This window comes from Haliotis rufescens, unplaced genomic scaffold (assembly GCF_023055435.1).
Source record: "Haliotis rufescens isolate VD_foot unplaced genomic scaffold, xgHalRufe1.0.p SCAF_8, whole genome shotgun sequence".
Taxonomy (NCBI): Eukaryota; Metazoa; Mollusca; class Gastropoda; order Lepetellida; family Haliotidae; genus Haliotis; species Haliotis rufescens.
In genome coordinates, this window is record NW_025964372.1 from 30104360 (window position 1) to 30120345 (window position 15986).

At 42.4% G+C, this 15986-nt stretch overlaps 1 protein-coding gene across 1 annotated transcript; it reads right to left on the minus strand.

Annotated features, from left to right (window-relative positions):
• Positions 1-678: 678 nt before the first annotated feature.
• On the minus strand, positions 679-10301 carry LOC124145547 (kelch-like protein 24). The gene is made up of 2 exons (XM_046515363.2): positions 10183-10301; positions 679-4392 (listed from the first exon to the last, which is right to left on the minus strand). The coding sequence occupies exon 2, from the start codon at positions 4367-4369 to the stop codon at positions 2564-2566; it is 1806 nt and encodes a 601-aa protein (XP_046371319.1). The 5' UTR covers positions 4370-4392; positions 10183-10301; the 3' UTR covers positions 679-2563.
• Positions 10302-15986: the final 5685 nt, after the last annotated feature.

Consider the following 15986-nt stretch of genomic DNA (forward strand, 5'->3'; position numbering starts at 1 on the left):
CAGCTTTCTCAACCTTGCGACTTCCATTTCAGACTACACTTGAAAAATATGTTGACACAGTTCTCGATTAAAATTTTGAAAACTGAACAAACAAACATTCCGGAATGTCTAATATATGGTTGAGATTGTACGGCAGTGCTTCCCATGTACTGTGCAACGCCTCCTCCGTTCAACCATCTATCGCACAGAAGTGAAAGTTAATTTTGACGGAATCAGTCGTACCGGCCGTAACTGTCGTTCAGAATACCCCATATTAACGTTTTCGTGGTTGCATAATCAGAAAACACATTCATGATCTGGTAAGCGACGCTTTGATTGGTCGGATGAAAGGTCGTTCTGACGTGACACGTAATGGGATGCCCTCAGATCTTTGTTTAGCGATAGCGAGAACTAAGATCTGATTTGAATGAGATACGATGCAGACTAACCTCGGATTTTAAAATTTTCAATGTTACAAATTTCAATCTTTACTCTTGTCACCCTTGGAACCCCTTCACAATTATAATGTAAGCTTTTATTAAAATATTTACAATTATTCATCTCCACCATATTCCCCCTCAGCCCCTCTTTGCAATCTTCAGGTAAGCTTTGATCTAAAAATGATTAATTTACAAATTTTTATCTTAGGCTAAAAAAAAGAAAAGAATTGGTTCTCAAACAATGGCTTTTGAAAATATAGTGCGGGCTGGTAGGGGGTGGGGGTGGGTAGTGTGGTGTATGTCAGCAAATAAACACTTGTGTAAACAGTGGTAAAATGTGTGTGTGTGTGTGTGTGTGCGCGCGTGCGCATTTGCAAATAGACAGTTGTCTAACCAAATAAACAGTTGTGTCCAATCAACCTGTGAAAGGGCCTCCCTACAAAAATGTATTCCTTGATGAATAACATACTGGAATACAGTATTTGACTACCGCTGGAGTTGGAATATTTAAGGATTTGTTTTTTGTTTAAAAATGAAAAATGTGCGATGTACATTATAATGATGCGGGCGGTGCCTGTGAACCAAGACAATTATACGATACAGGAACGTCACGATACGATACGTATAGTGATACACATTTTTTTGTCAAATCTTGTGGAAACTTTTTGACTATAAATATTTCAGAACAGGTTCAAAAGGAAAGGCTAGCTGTAGACACATGTTTGTAGGGCTATTATTAGAAGGGAACTTGAAACACTTAAACACATGAAAACACGATGTACCGGAGCACTGATGTATCTTTTCATCCCAGATATGGGTACAGTGATAAGCTGAGATATAGCTGGAGTATTGCTAACATGGCTAAAACCAGTGTAAAACCAAACACACTCACTCATGCTATAAATCAAAGAGCTAAGGGTTCCCCAGACTAATATACTAGATCAGCAAACCTTAACAACCCCAGGACCCTCATAACTTCAAACACTCCACGTCGTGGGCGCGTGAGACGGCTTTGACTCACTGTGAACAGTATTTTCAGTTACGTCACAGTGAGAGAGTGATGGAAAGTCCAAAGGGATAGTGGGTAGGTCTTGGATGTCGACCACCTTTGTTTCTCGGGCTTGGTATGGTGCTTACAAATCAAAGATCGGAATGAAGGTAGCCTAGATTCAAACCCCAATCAACAGATCCTTCTATGAGCAAGGGACGCAACTCTACACTGTTATTACAGTGTTAAAATTATTACTATTATAAACATATTATAAAACAACTCTTTATAACCAACTGTGCATAATTAAAACTAGTGAATTAGGAAGTTACAGAAACTAATACGGCTAAATAATTGACATCCTCTGTATCTTCCGAGCTTGCAGTTCGGTAAACCTACACAAACCCCTGGACTCATCCCTGTGGTTCTCAAATTACCTGCCCTTGATTGTCATAAACATTTTACCCACCAATCAAACGTCAAGATCAGGAAAAAGAAAATGGGTAAGGGAGGTAACTCATATTGCCTAGAAACCAAAGCCACTGCCAGTTTTGATTGACATGAAGACATCCTTTCCTTCAAAAATGTTTTTTAGGTCTATTTTTTGCGTACCAGTCAGTTTGTCAACGTTGAATTTCACAACCACTATCGTAATCAGTGATTGGCTGCTATGTTGTTGATATCGCCAACTCAACATTGAGGTTGGTTTGTAACTGATTTGGATTGGTACGTTAGACCTAGTGGTATAGCTATCATATTGGCTGAAGGAAATCAAGGGCGGGTAATTTGAGATCGCAAGAAACACAGGGATGGGTCTGTGGGTAGTGGGTTTACCGAAATATGAGCCCTGGATTGAGTGAGTATGGTTTTGCGCCGCTTTTAGCAACATTCCAGCAATATTACGGCGGGAGACACCAGAAATGAGCTTCACACATTGTACCCATGTGGGGAATCGAACCCAGGTCTTCGGCTTCGCTTGAACCACTAGGCTACCCCACCGCCCTGGAGATATAGAGGATGCATTATTTAAACAACAATAAAACATAGACATTATTATTGGATCATCTTGTACAAAAGGTGACAAAGTAGCACTTGATACACCGAAACATGAGTGTTCAACATAGATTGCCATTTTGTAGGTAGTCACTGCCCCAGTCTATATCTGTTTGTCCCGGGTGACACTGATACGACTCTTGAGGTATTTTTTACTGAGATGCATCTTCGCCAGTGCCACTTCCGCCTTCTTTGAGGGCATCGGCATTGAGTCAAGGGTGTAGCCAGCGTTGGCTGAGTCCGGAAAGCGGATGATATGTATTGAATCCGACATTGTTCTGTTATCATCACTGGTGCTTGTCCCCTCTCCCTCCTCGTACCCCCCCACTAAGTACAAGTTGCCCTCGTGTTGAAACACACTGAAGTGAGTGAGCTCAGGGAGGTTGATAGTCTGGATGAGGTTGACGTGTACCAGATTACACACGTCCATGCTGCTATTGTCCAGTTTGAACAGCTGTAGGCCCTCTGATTGGCTGGATATGACGTACACATCATCATCGATAGTCACAGCCTTTAAGTGTTCACTGAGAGGAGAGGGGAGGTAACCAACCTGACAAGCGGTTTTCTTGGACACATCGAAGTACTGAATCGCACTGCTGAAGTTGCCATCTTTGTCCAGCCCCCCGAAACAGAAGATCTTTTCGTGAAGGACGGCCATTCCTGCTTGGTGTACGGGGACTGCGAGAGTACCGGCCTGATGCCATCTCTCCCCCGAGATGTGGTATTCATCTATACAAGCCACAAGATCACTTTCTGAGTCAAGCGAGTCTTTCATTCCTCCGATATTGTACAAGCGGTCGCCCACGGCGACAGTGACATGATGCCACCGGCCGTGTGGCATGGCCTCTCCCTTTATCCAACGACTTTTCTCGTATCGGTACATCACTTTCACATTTTTGGATCCCCCAGTGAGAAAGAGGCTGGATCCGTGCACACACGCTGCGGAACCTTTCCCGATGTCACACGGCAGGTTAGTCAAACTGTACCACTCGTCACAAGTAAAACTATAACAGTAGACACTTGTCTGATTCTCGTTTGCACGATCTGTTGCACCACCTATGATAAACACAACCTCTTCCGTATCGGCAGACTTCCGCGGTGTCGTCCTGGGACTGCTAAAATCTTGTCGTCGTGCAGGCATCATCTGGAAATTCTTTGCTTCTTCGACAAGATCTTGAGCTTCCTTACTCTTCCGGACAAGATCATTCTGCTCCACTTTGTGTCGAAGGTACTCAGGGGTCGTCAAGGGCAAACGCACAACCTCCAACAAATACGAGAGCTGAGTTTTCCGCCATTTGTTGTTGCCGTGGTCCGCCTCGACCCAGCTCAACACAGCATCAGCCACAGCCTCTTCTCCACAAATGATGAGCTGGTCACTTTCAATGATGATCTTCAGTTCATCGGGCGTCAAGTCATTAAAGGACTCAGACGACACAAGCTCCTGGAATGATCGACAAATGGTTTCGAACGCTGTGGTGTTCATTTTCTGGAAGTTATGCATCTTTGACATCCTCCAGAGGGAGATGCAGTTGTTGACTCCGATCTTCTTAGACAGGAACTTCTCACAGTAGTCCTGGAGACACTTGATCTGGAGACGGGACGCCACCAGGAGGACGTCCTGGGCCGTGTCCATGTCCACGATGTCCTCACACTGGTACATGAACAGAAGGATCCTGTAGAACACATCGGCGTTCACATCCGGTAGATTCACACGATTCTCAATACTTTCTCGCATCCCTGATGTGAACATTGCCTCGAAGTAACATGAGAACAGAGACAAAATGAATTTGTGGCATTTGAACTCTCGGCCTGCAACTGTAACGATGACATCCGAAAATTTCTCGTTATTGAGTAGGCCGCTAAGTCCTCGCCTGATAGTCTTTGTGTGCTCGTCTTCAGGGAAGCCCATCTTGTCTCACAGTGGCAGTATGGCTGAAACAGTCATTGGGGTTGAGACATGATAAAATACATAAAAGCAAAAAACATTCTTATTTGAAATAAAGCTGTTTGGTCAGTTGGTTTAGCATCCTCAGTATCTCCAGAGCTAGCATTTCCATAAACCTCCACTAACCCCTGGATCCAATCCTGTGGTTCTTGTGATCGCAAATTACCCGCCCTTGATTTTCATTAACATTTTACCGACCAATCAAATGTTGACATAAGGGTAAGGGAGGTAACTCTTATTACCTGAAAACCAGAAACACCAGCAGTTTTAATGGACATGAAGATTTCCTTTCCATCCAAAACATTTTTGAGCCCATGGAGGGTTTTCTCTTGCATGCCAGTCAGTTTTTTGATGATGAATTTGCGAGAACCACGGAAATGGATTCAGGGTTAGTGTGGGTTTACCGAAATGCTAGCCCTGGACATAGAGGATGTTGGTTTAGTACAAAAAACTAAATGGTCATTGTTTTAATTACAAACTAAGAGGTAATTGTTTTAATAAAAACTAAAGGCTAATTGTCTTAAATACAAAGCACTTTTTAATTATTCTAATTATAAACTAAATGGTAATTATTCTAATTACAAACTAAATAGTAATTGTTTTAATTACAAACCAAATGGTCATGTCTTAACTACAAACTAAATGGTAATTGTTTTAAATTCAAACTAATTGGTAATTGTTTAATTAAAAACAAAATGGTTCTCATTAGGTGTTCACAGTGTTCTTACAAGGTGTTTACAGGGTGTCCTCTATAGGTGTTCACAGTGTTCTTGCAAGGTGTTTACAGGGTGTCCTCATAATAAGGTGTTCACAGTGTTCTTACAAGGTGTTTACAGGGTGTCCTCTATAGGTGTTCACAGTGTTCTTGCAAGGTGTTTACAGGGTGTCCTCATAATTAGGTGTTCACAGTGTTCTTGCAAGGTGTTTACAGGGTGTCCTCTATAGGTGTTCACAGTGTTCTTGCAAGGTGTTTACAGGGTGTCCTCTATAGGTGTTCACAGTGTTCTTGCAAGGTGTTTACAGGGTGTCCTCTATAGGTGTTCACAGTGTTCTTGCAAGGTGTTAACAGGGTGTCCTCTATAGGTGTTCACAGTGTTCTTGCAAGGTGTTTACAGGGTGTCCTCTATAGGTGTTCACAGTGTTCTTGCAAGGTGTTTACAGGGTGTCCTCATAATAAGGTGTTCACAGTGTTCTTACAAGGTGTTTACAGGGTGTCCTCTATAGGTGTTCACAGTGTTCTTGCAAGGTGTTTACAGGGTGTCCTCATAATTAGGTGTTCACAGTGTTCTTACAAGGTGTTTACAAGGTGTCCTCATAATTAGGTGTTCATGTGGTGTTCGCATAATAGGCATTGATGGGGATAACAGAAAAGCCGCCGTTAATTTGATCGATTATTTAAAAAGTAACTGTCATGTTTCATGTCTTTAGTTTTCATTTTCTTATCGAAGCCCCAAAACAAATAGAAACTATTTAAAAAAAATATTTTCTGATTGTTCCATTTGGCTTTGGTTGTTAAATAAGTAAACTGAAGTTAAGTGTCTCCAAACATTTCAGAAGCTTGAACTATGCTCAAATGCAAAATTAACTGTGACCAGGTTCGTATTTGTCATACTGTAATTTGTTCTGTTTGTTTGTTGTTTAACGCCGCACTCAGCAATATTCCAGCTATATGACAGAAGTCTGTAAATAATCGAGTCTCGACCAGACAATCCAGTGATTGACATCATGAGTATCGATCCACGCAATTGGGATATGATGACATGCATCAACCAGCTCAGTGAGTCTGACCACTCGATCCCGTTAGTCGCCTCTTATGACAAGCATAGTCGCCTGTTACGGCAAGCATGGGTTGTTGAAGACCTATTCTACCCCGGATCTTCATGGGTCTGTCCATATGTACTTCCAGTTGATATGTGTATGAATATCATTGCTTGACATGTACATATGTTCATAATAGTGCTGGCTATCGATATAGATGATAGAGATTGATAATCGCTAACTAAATATTGATCAATTATCGATAAATATTGGAGAAGAAACTTTTAGCAAATGTGCAAGAAAGTCCTGAAAGAAATCAACACATTGAGCAGTGACACATATATGCATGGAAATACCTTGTGGACATTTGAGATATAAGAAAAACAGTTGCTTTCCGTCTTAGACAATTAGTGACAATAACACGGCTGTTTTGGTCAATCTAAACTTTATTTCATCACAATAGGTTTTATCAAAGACGTATTGTATATACGTCTGTGGTTTTATCGATGACAACAATTCCATATTGATAATCGTTAATTTTTCTTCCCGTTGACGATAATACTCATTATCAATCTTTTTAGCTAGCCCCAGTTCTTCCGATGATAAGGTGTCTGTGCAAGGGAAAGCTTTGTCTCTTTCAAAGACATTACGTCCTGGCCATCTGAAATGGAAGATAGAGGCGCCATTAGCAAAACATAGGCATTAGGATATTATACAGCATCATTGTATTGTATCTTTACATGTCTTTTGTAGATGAGTCCAAGTTTCAGCCATAATCTGTAGTGCTGAGGTAAACATCAGTACTGAATGGGATTACAGGTGTACTGCAATACGCTTTTCAAACGATGATGTAAGCAATAAAACAAATGTTTGTTTGTTTGTTTGTTGTTTAACGCCACACTCAGCAATATTCCAGATATATGACAGCGGTCTGTAAATAATCGAGTCTTGACCAGACAATCCAGTGATTGACACCATGAGCATCAATCCACCATGTCAGCGAGCCTGACCACCCGATCCCGTTAGTCACCTCTTACGACAAGCATAGTCGCCTTTTACGGGAAGCATGGGTTTCTGAAGACCTATTCTATCCCGGATCTTCACGGGTCGGCATTATTATTAGTTTGGGAGGCTTCCTACATCTAGTTGTTTCTGAGCGCTGTCAAGGGAGTACCATTGAAGAAATATTTCTGTTCTGTGTGAGTTTTATTGGTACAAATTGAAATTTACAAATCAAGGTGGTGAAAAATTGAAGCTGAATCATTTTGGAAAGGATTTTAACCATGTTGTTAACAATGACATAATGAAGAGATTATCATTGATTATTGCTCTTGTGTGTTTCTGCAACGTGAATATCATATCAGGAATAAACAAGGGAAAAAGTGAGCAGGCCTCACTAATATTACCCCTGACCTCGACTCCAACATATTTTCAAGTACATGAGAAAAAGCAATATTTTCTCAGAAAATCCACTTCTTGAAATCAAACTTTGCACTGTACCTCTCCAATAGGAATAAAACTGTACCCACAATTGGAAAAGAATGAATGAATTGGTTTTAAGTTATAGGTCACACAAATTTTAAGTAAAAAATATACTTTTTCAAAACATGAAAAAAATCATATCTTTTCAGAAAATACACATATTGAAATTAAACTTTGCACTGCACATCTCCTATCATGCCTATAAGTATAGAAACTGTTTCCTAAATGTGAAAATTTTCAGTTATCATGGTTATAGGTCACACAAATGATTGAGTAAAAAAGTCCAAAAAATGAAAACTAGCTGTATTTTTTTCAGAAAATCCAAATATTAAAATCAAACTTCGCACTGAGTCTCTCCTACCAGTATAGAAAGTGTTCACCAAGTTTGAAAAGAATCTAGGAGGTAGTCTTCAAGTTACAGGTTTGCACAAAAAAATGTCCTCGGAAGAACAGACAGCCCTTTCAGGTGGGGAGTACAAAAATTATGTATCGTGCGCACCAAAAGTTGGCATATACAAGTTATATTCCTAATAATATTTTTACAATATGGAAAAACACTTGGCTAATTATCTATTTATGAACTAACGATCGAGATGTAAATATAATCTCCTATCGGTCTTCAATCTGATCTGACCATGGGGAAAACAACATCTCAGTTTTGACAGAATGTTCAAAGTAATTAACATGATTAAAGACAATTCTTACCTTTTCTGGCATCAACAGAGATGAATCTGATCTGCAGCCCTCTGGATGTGACACATAGCGTACATCCAACACAACTGCAATGAGGCAAGTGGCCACTCCCTCATATATACCATTGTATACACCAATATCAGAACAGTGATGTACTGGCACCAGGCCATGGAAAAATTACTGTGCGTCGATAGTTTGATATGATATCCAGAAACTTCCAGGGATTCATCTAGACCTGCTCAGTGACTGATATTTAGCCCTGAGTTTGAAGCAAATTTTAGGGAAAAATCCTCAAGCTGGAAATAAAAATTTGCCAAGAATTGTTACTATAAATGTTGAGATGGCTAGTATTTCCCTGACAACAGGCTCCATACACAAGAAGAAGAAACTTTAATGTGTAGTTTAACATTTTTGCATTGATTAATTATTAAAACACAACATTATTCAAGACATTTCTGACTTTGAACAACATTACATTTTCTCCCAGTTTGTCCTGGGCGTATACTGCATACACCACCGTTAAGATGAGTTTCTCTGTAAGATGTGTGTTTGACCTTGACTCTGTCAGACGAGACTTCCATAAAGCATGGCTGATAGGTTAACTCTCGGTTGGTTTACCATAGAAATATACCCTGGGTACAAAACAATATACAGAAACTGTGAGCTAAACTCAGATTTATGTTGTCATATTTTCTCGTACACCTGTCCAAACACGGTTCTTAGCATCATTTTCAGTAAATGTTAGTGTTATCAAGTGGTGTTTTATTTTATTAGCTCATGTTACTAGACCAATCAGGATTTTACTAGACTCAGGCTTCAGACCATACCTGGACCAGTTGCTTGAGCCGTGCACTGGTCTGGTAAGATTAATTGGGCAGTTTCATACACTGATCCCTAGTTCCAAAATGATTTATCTAAGTACACCAATATCCTGACATACCCTATTTTCGAACATTTTATTTAGCGACTAATCACTATCAAACACTTTTGTTCAAAAATAGGTGTCGTTCGAAAATAGGATATTTAACAATATATGCTCAAATTGAAAATGTATTTTGTCAAAAGCTATCAACATACAAACATGAAGTGGATCAATTTTCTCAGTGTTGCTGCATCCTTAAACAGAAACGGCAGCCGAAGCAAAAAACTTGACATGTTTAAAAAAAAAGAACTGGTTCACATTCGTAATTGAAATATTTGGTGTACTTAAATAGTTTGGGAGCATGGGGCATAAACATATCACTGAAAATCTGATGTGCACTCTGGTCCATGCAAAATAAGATTCAGATCTTCTTAGAATGTTACGAATGAGTGAAACCCAGTTAGGCCTATCCAGAATCCGGAAAGTAAAAACAGAGCAGTAGCCATAACAATGATTTATGTGTAACACCAACATTTATATAAATAGGGATAGGGATTAGATCTAATAAAAAGGAATCATCATTCCAAAACATATGGGACACATATTCCCCCAGGTGAATTGGGTAATATTCAAGAAAACATATAAGGGTAATTTTGTTTGGGGGCCATTTTTCATTCTCGAGGAGTACGTATGACAACAGATCGGTTTATGTCAATGACCCAATAACTCGGTAAAATTCGGTGAATAAATAACTCGCTGCTGGCCAATGTAGCAAGTCCAACAATCTTCCCTATTGTCCCGGTACAATAATCACGCACAACACATACTGTTATAATTAACCCGTTGTTACAGGCCTATCGCTCTTGACCCACACGGCATTCTGACAAATGTGACGTGACAAAGCGTGGACCTGGTGGATATGAATTTTACGGAAATATAACAGTTCCCATAACCCACATTCACACGTGTGTGATCTACTTACCATAAGCAGAACAAGTCAATGTATCTCCAATCTATACAATTCACAAAAACAAACGTAGTTTCTCACTGTTTGATCGATCCTGGTTATAACCGTGCAAGTTACTTCCGGGGTTGGGTAAGTAAAAACGTTACAATCAAAAGGAAACGGAAAAGGAATCCTTGATAATATGATGCCTTTCTCGAAGTGTCTGTCCACAATCTACTGGCATCTCAGGCGTATTTATATTATTGGACTAATGGAGGTTGCATTAACTGGTGATTGTTACAGCTTAATCGCTTTTTAAATCAATTTCACGGAGGAACTATTGTACTGTTTGGAACCGTTCGTATTTATATTTGTAGAGGAAGGAGGTGTTTATGGGTTGGGGGACCATCCTTCCTGCTGACCATTACTGGTCGATGTTTTGACTTTGTTAGTGACCCGCGTGAATTGAGACATCGTCCCTGTATTAAGAGCAATCATTAACGGCTTGATCGATCTATCTACCGCGACTGACAAACACTGCCGGTAACCTAGTCCCGTAAGCGTCAGGAAGAGGCATGTCATCTCCGGGAACTGGACAATCCGTCCCCACGGGCATCCGTATACCCAGACGTTCTTGGCGGACTCGTACATATATGTTGGATAACCTGTACCCACTCGTACCTCATAAACTGGATGACTCGTACCCACTCGTACCTCATAAACTGGATGACTCGTACCCACTCGTACCTCATAAACTGGTTAACCCGTACCAACTCGTACCTCTTAAACTGGATGACTCGTACCCAAATGTTGAATAACCCGTACCCCCATGTACCTCATAAACTGGATAACCCGTACCCACTCGTACCTCATAATCTGGATAATCCGTGCCCACTCGTACCTCATAAACTGGATAATCCGTACCCACTCGTACCTCATAAACTGGATAACCTGTACCCACTCGTACCTCATAAGCTGGATAATCCGTACCCACTCGTACCTCATTAACTGGATAATCCGTACCCACTCGTACCTCATAAACTGTATAACCTGTACCCACTCGTACCTCATAAACTGGATAATCCGTACCCACTCGTACCTCATAAACTGGATAACCCGTACCCACTCGTACCTCATAAACCGTATGACCCGTACCCACTCGTACCTCATAAACTGGATAACCCGTACCCACTCGTACCTCATAAACTGGATGACCCGTACCCACTCGTACCTCATAAACTGGATAACCCGTACCCACTCGTACCTCATAAACTGGATGACTCGTACCCAAATGTTGAATAACCCGTACCCACTCGTACCTCATAAACTGGATAACCCGTACCCATTCGTACCTCATAAACTGGATTACTCGTACCCAAGTATTGGCCTTGTTGTGGGAAACAATAATGAATGATGCGCACATAAAATATTCCCGGTCCTGTGCCGCCAATATCTCATCACACATTGACGATTTTCGTGCAAATGAGTTTCTATGACGCACATTTCCAAAGTTCATTGAGTCTTTTCTTACTGTAAGTGAGTGAGCGAATGAGTATGGTTTTACGCCGCTTTTAGCAATATTCCAGCAATATCACGGCGGGGGACACCAGAAATGGGCTTCACACATTTCTTACTGTAAGAAGAGTTGGTGTCCGGAACACAAGTGGAGACACAAGTTCAGTTAATGTATTGTGGAAACGACGCGATATAGTACCGTCTGAGGCGACATAAAGAGGCGCTTGGGTTGTCTAGTGGTTAAAGCGTTCGCTCGTCACGCCAAAGACTCAGTTCGATTCCCCACATGGTTGCACTGTGTGAATCTCAGTTCTGGTTTATCCGCCGTAATTTTGCAGGAATATCGCTAAAAGCGGCGTAAAACCATACTCACTCACCCAATGCTTTCAGTTCCTGTCGGGGTCCGTGCAGAGTTGGGAAAACTTGACAGCACTAGATTCGTCCAAACGGCACCAGAGCCTCGTCCTGAACACGAACATCAGTTGGAAGGAACAGGGACGACACAAGGCGCTCATCCCAACCCTTATACTACCTCCACGATGGTGCGTCATGTCCCTCGCAGTGATATTGCTGGAATATTGCTAAAAGCGGCGTAAAACCATACTCACTCGCTAAGACGTCATGACCAATGAATGTGTCATTTGTAATTATTTGCGACAGTGCGTTGACGCTTTGGGCTGCTCCCTAAACAATGAAAACAATGGCACAACTGAGGTGAGCTAGCTCCGCAACATGACGTGAGAAACATTAACCTCAGTGAGAAGTACCGACAATAATTGCACTGATATCCTTGCTCCTATGGAGACTACTGATTTTCCTTTACAAATAAAAGAGAGTGCGCTGAGAAAGGTGCATTTTCTTATTTATGCCAAATATTTTATGAGACGAGATGAAATTGTTATTTGCTGAGAAAAGCCAAACGATCTATTTAGAGCGTATTTTCTCACACCATGGTGTTAATCAGGCAGACAGAAAAAAATCCGACACGAACGAATTATCGATTTTATAGTGATAAATAGAGGTTATTACGTGAGTGAGTATTTGGGATGGTTAATAAATTGTATTAGGAATTAATATTGCATTTAGCATTTAACTCTGGGTAGGAGGATGCTCCGCTACCAGTGCCGAGTGATCCATTGTCTTCAGCAGCAAACACGATGCTCTACAGTCCGACTCCGTTTATTACACTCATAGTAGGTGAGGTGAGGTGAAATGGGGTTTAACGTCGCGTCCAAAATTATTGCACTTATATAGCGACGTGCATGTATGTGTGTGTGGCTGTTTGTACTAGTCCGGACTGATGCCGATTTATAGTGCTAGCCCACTGAGATACCATGCCGCAGTTTAACATGAATACCCACTCAGACACAGTATACTGACTCCGAGCCGACCAGTCCTTGTTCTAGCCCCTTAATGCCGAGCGCCAGACAGGGTAACAACGAGTACCATCTTTTAACGTCTTTTGGTATGACGCGGTCGGGGATCGAACCCCGGACCTTCCGCTCTCCGGGCGGACGCTCTACCACTAGACCACGGAGGCGGTCCCACACACTTATAGTGTGTGTGTGTGTGTGTGTGTGTGTGTGTGTGTGTGTGTGTGTGTGTGTGTGTGTGTGTGTGTGTGTGTGTGTGTGTGTGTGGTTGCATGTCCGTACAAATGACGGTATGTCTGCATTCCCATTGACATACCATCCGGCAGTTTTAACACCACTCAGACATGTTTTGACCCCGAGCCGGCAAGTCCTTGCTTCATCCCCATATCACCAGGCAGGGAAACATCAAGTGCCATCGTTTATCGACGTTTGGTTTGACGGTTCTCCGGGTAGACGAGTTAGCAGGGAACGATACCACCACGATTAAAAGCGTTGCAATGAGTTGAACAAATCACGTGAGAACTGTGCGTTAACATCCTTTAATGTGAATCAGTGAATTATGTTTAACGTCATTTTAAACAGTATTACAGTTATATGACGGCGTGTCAGCTTAATGCGGGAGGAACGCCCGAAGTGATGCTTTTCTTGGACGTTTACCGCGTTTCTTATACCCACTTGCACGAGTACGGTGCTGACAAACCTAGAAACATAATCGGGGCGGACCGGTTTAGAATCCATAATCAAAGGTTTCTGGCGTGCCCAAGGGACGCAAATCTGCACAGCGCTATGTAGCACATTAAATGACCGGGTCATCTTTTTCCCCACATCCTTAAAACAGTCTCCGTCTTTTTCAAATGATGCATACTCACATAGGACGAAACACAACGGAGAAAAAAATGTAGGTTAAACCCGTTTTCAACCCAGTCGCAGGAATTCCGTGGAAGTGGTCCTGTGATGTTTTCCATCTTGCAGATCCTGATTATGTCCGGCTTGGACACTGTCACAGCATGAAAACACATATCAATAGATGCATCACAGGTGTGGATGCAGCTGATGTCGTGCATGGAGATGCAGGTCCAGGTCTTTCTGTAGCGTCAACCGCATAGATCATCACAAAACATCCCATGATGTAGAAATATTTGTTTCCTTTTAGCCTTTCTGCGTTATAATAACGGCATGACCACGAGGTGCAAGTAAAGGTGTCATACAGTAGCATTCATGAGCCTGCTTTGTGCAGCTGTGGTCATTACCAAACAGACCAGGCCAGCACCCAGCAAGACCCATCTGGGATACATGTTGGCAGGAGACTGAGGCGACTCAGGAACACGAACAGAGTCAGCAACTCAGGAACACGAACTGTGTCAACAACTCAGGGACACGATCAGTGTCAGGAACACGAACTGTGTCAACAACTCAGGGACACGAACAGTGTCAGAAACTCAGGGACACGAACAGTATCAACAACTCAGGGACACGACCAGTGTCAGGAACACGAACTGTGTCAGAAACTCAGGGACACGAACTGTGTCAGAAACTCAGGGACACGAACAGCTTCAACAATTCAGGAACACGAACAGTGTCAGAAACTCAGGAACACGATCAGTGTCTGCAACTCAGGAACACGATCAGTGTCTGCAACTCAGGGACACGATCAGTGTCAGGAACACGAACTGTGTCAGAAACTCAGGGACACGAACTGTGTCAACAATTCAGGAACACGAACTGTGTCAGAAACTCAGGAACACGAACTGTGTCAGAAACTCCGGGACACGAACAGTGTCAACAATTCAGGAACACGAACAGTGTCAGAAACTCAAGGACACGAACAGTGTCAACAACTCAGGGACACGATCAGTGTCAGGAACACGAACTGTGTCAGAAACTCAGGAACACGAACAGTTTCAACAATTCAGGGACACGATCTGTGTCTGCAACTCAGGGACACGAACAGTGTCAGCAACTCAGGGACACGAACAGTGTCATTAACTGAGGGACACGAACAGTGTCAGAAACTCAGGGACACCAACAGTGTCAACAACTCAGGGACACGATCAGTGTCTGCAACTCAGGAACACGAACAGTGTCTGCAACTCAGGAACACGAACAGTGTCAACAACTCAGGGACACGACCAGTGTCAGAAACTCAGGAACACGAACTGTGTCAACAACTCAGGGACACGATCAGTGTCAACAACTCAGGAACACGATCAGTGTCTGCAACTCAGGAACACGAACAGTGTCAACAACTCAGGGACACGATCAGTGTCAGGAACACGAACTGTGTCAGAAACTCAGGGACACGAACTGTGTCAACAATTCAGGAACACGAACTGTGTCAGAAACTCAGGAACACGAACTGTGTCATTAACTCAGGAACACGAACAGTGTCTGCAACTCAGGGACACCAACAGTGTCAACAACTCAGGAACACGATCAGTGTCAACAACTCAGGAACACGATCAGTGTCTGCAACTCAGGAACACGATCAGTGTAAGCAACTCAGGGACACGAACAGTGTCACAAACTCAGGAACACCAACAGTGTCAGCATCTCAGGAACACGAACAGTGTCAGCAACTCCGGGACACGAACAGTGTCAACAACTCAGGAACACGATCAGTGTCAGCAACTCAGGAACACGATCAGTGTAAGCAACTCAGGGACACGAACAGTGTCACAAACTCAGGAACACCAACAGTGTCAGCATCTCAGGAACACGAACAGTGTCAGCAACTCCGGGACACGAACAGTGTCAACAACTCAGGAACACGATCAGTGTCAGCAACTCAGGAACACGATCAGTGTCAGCAACTCAAGGACACGAACAGTGTCAACAACTAAGGGACACAACAGACAGACAGACAGACAGCGGAAAGACACAGACACAGACACACACACACACACACACACCACTTGTCGACCACTCGGAGGCGACTAACGGGATCGGATGATA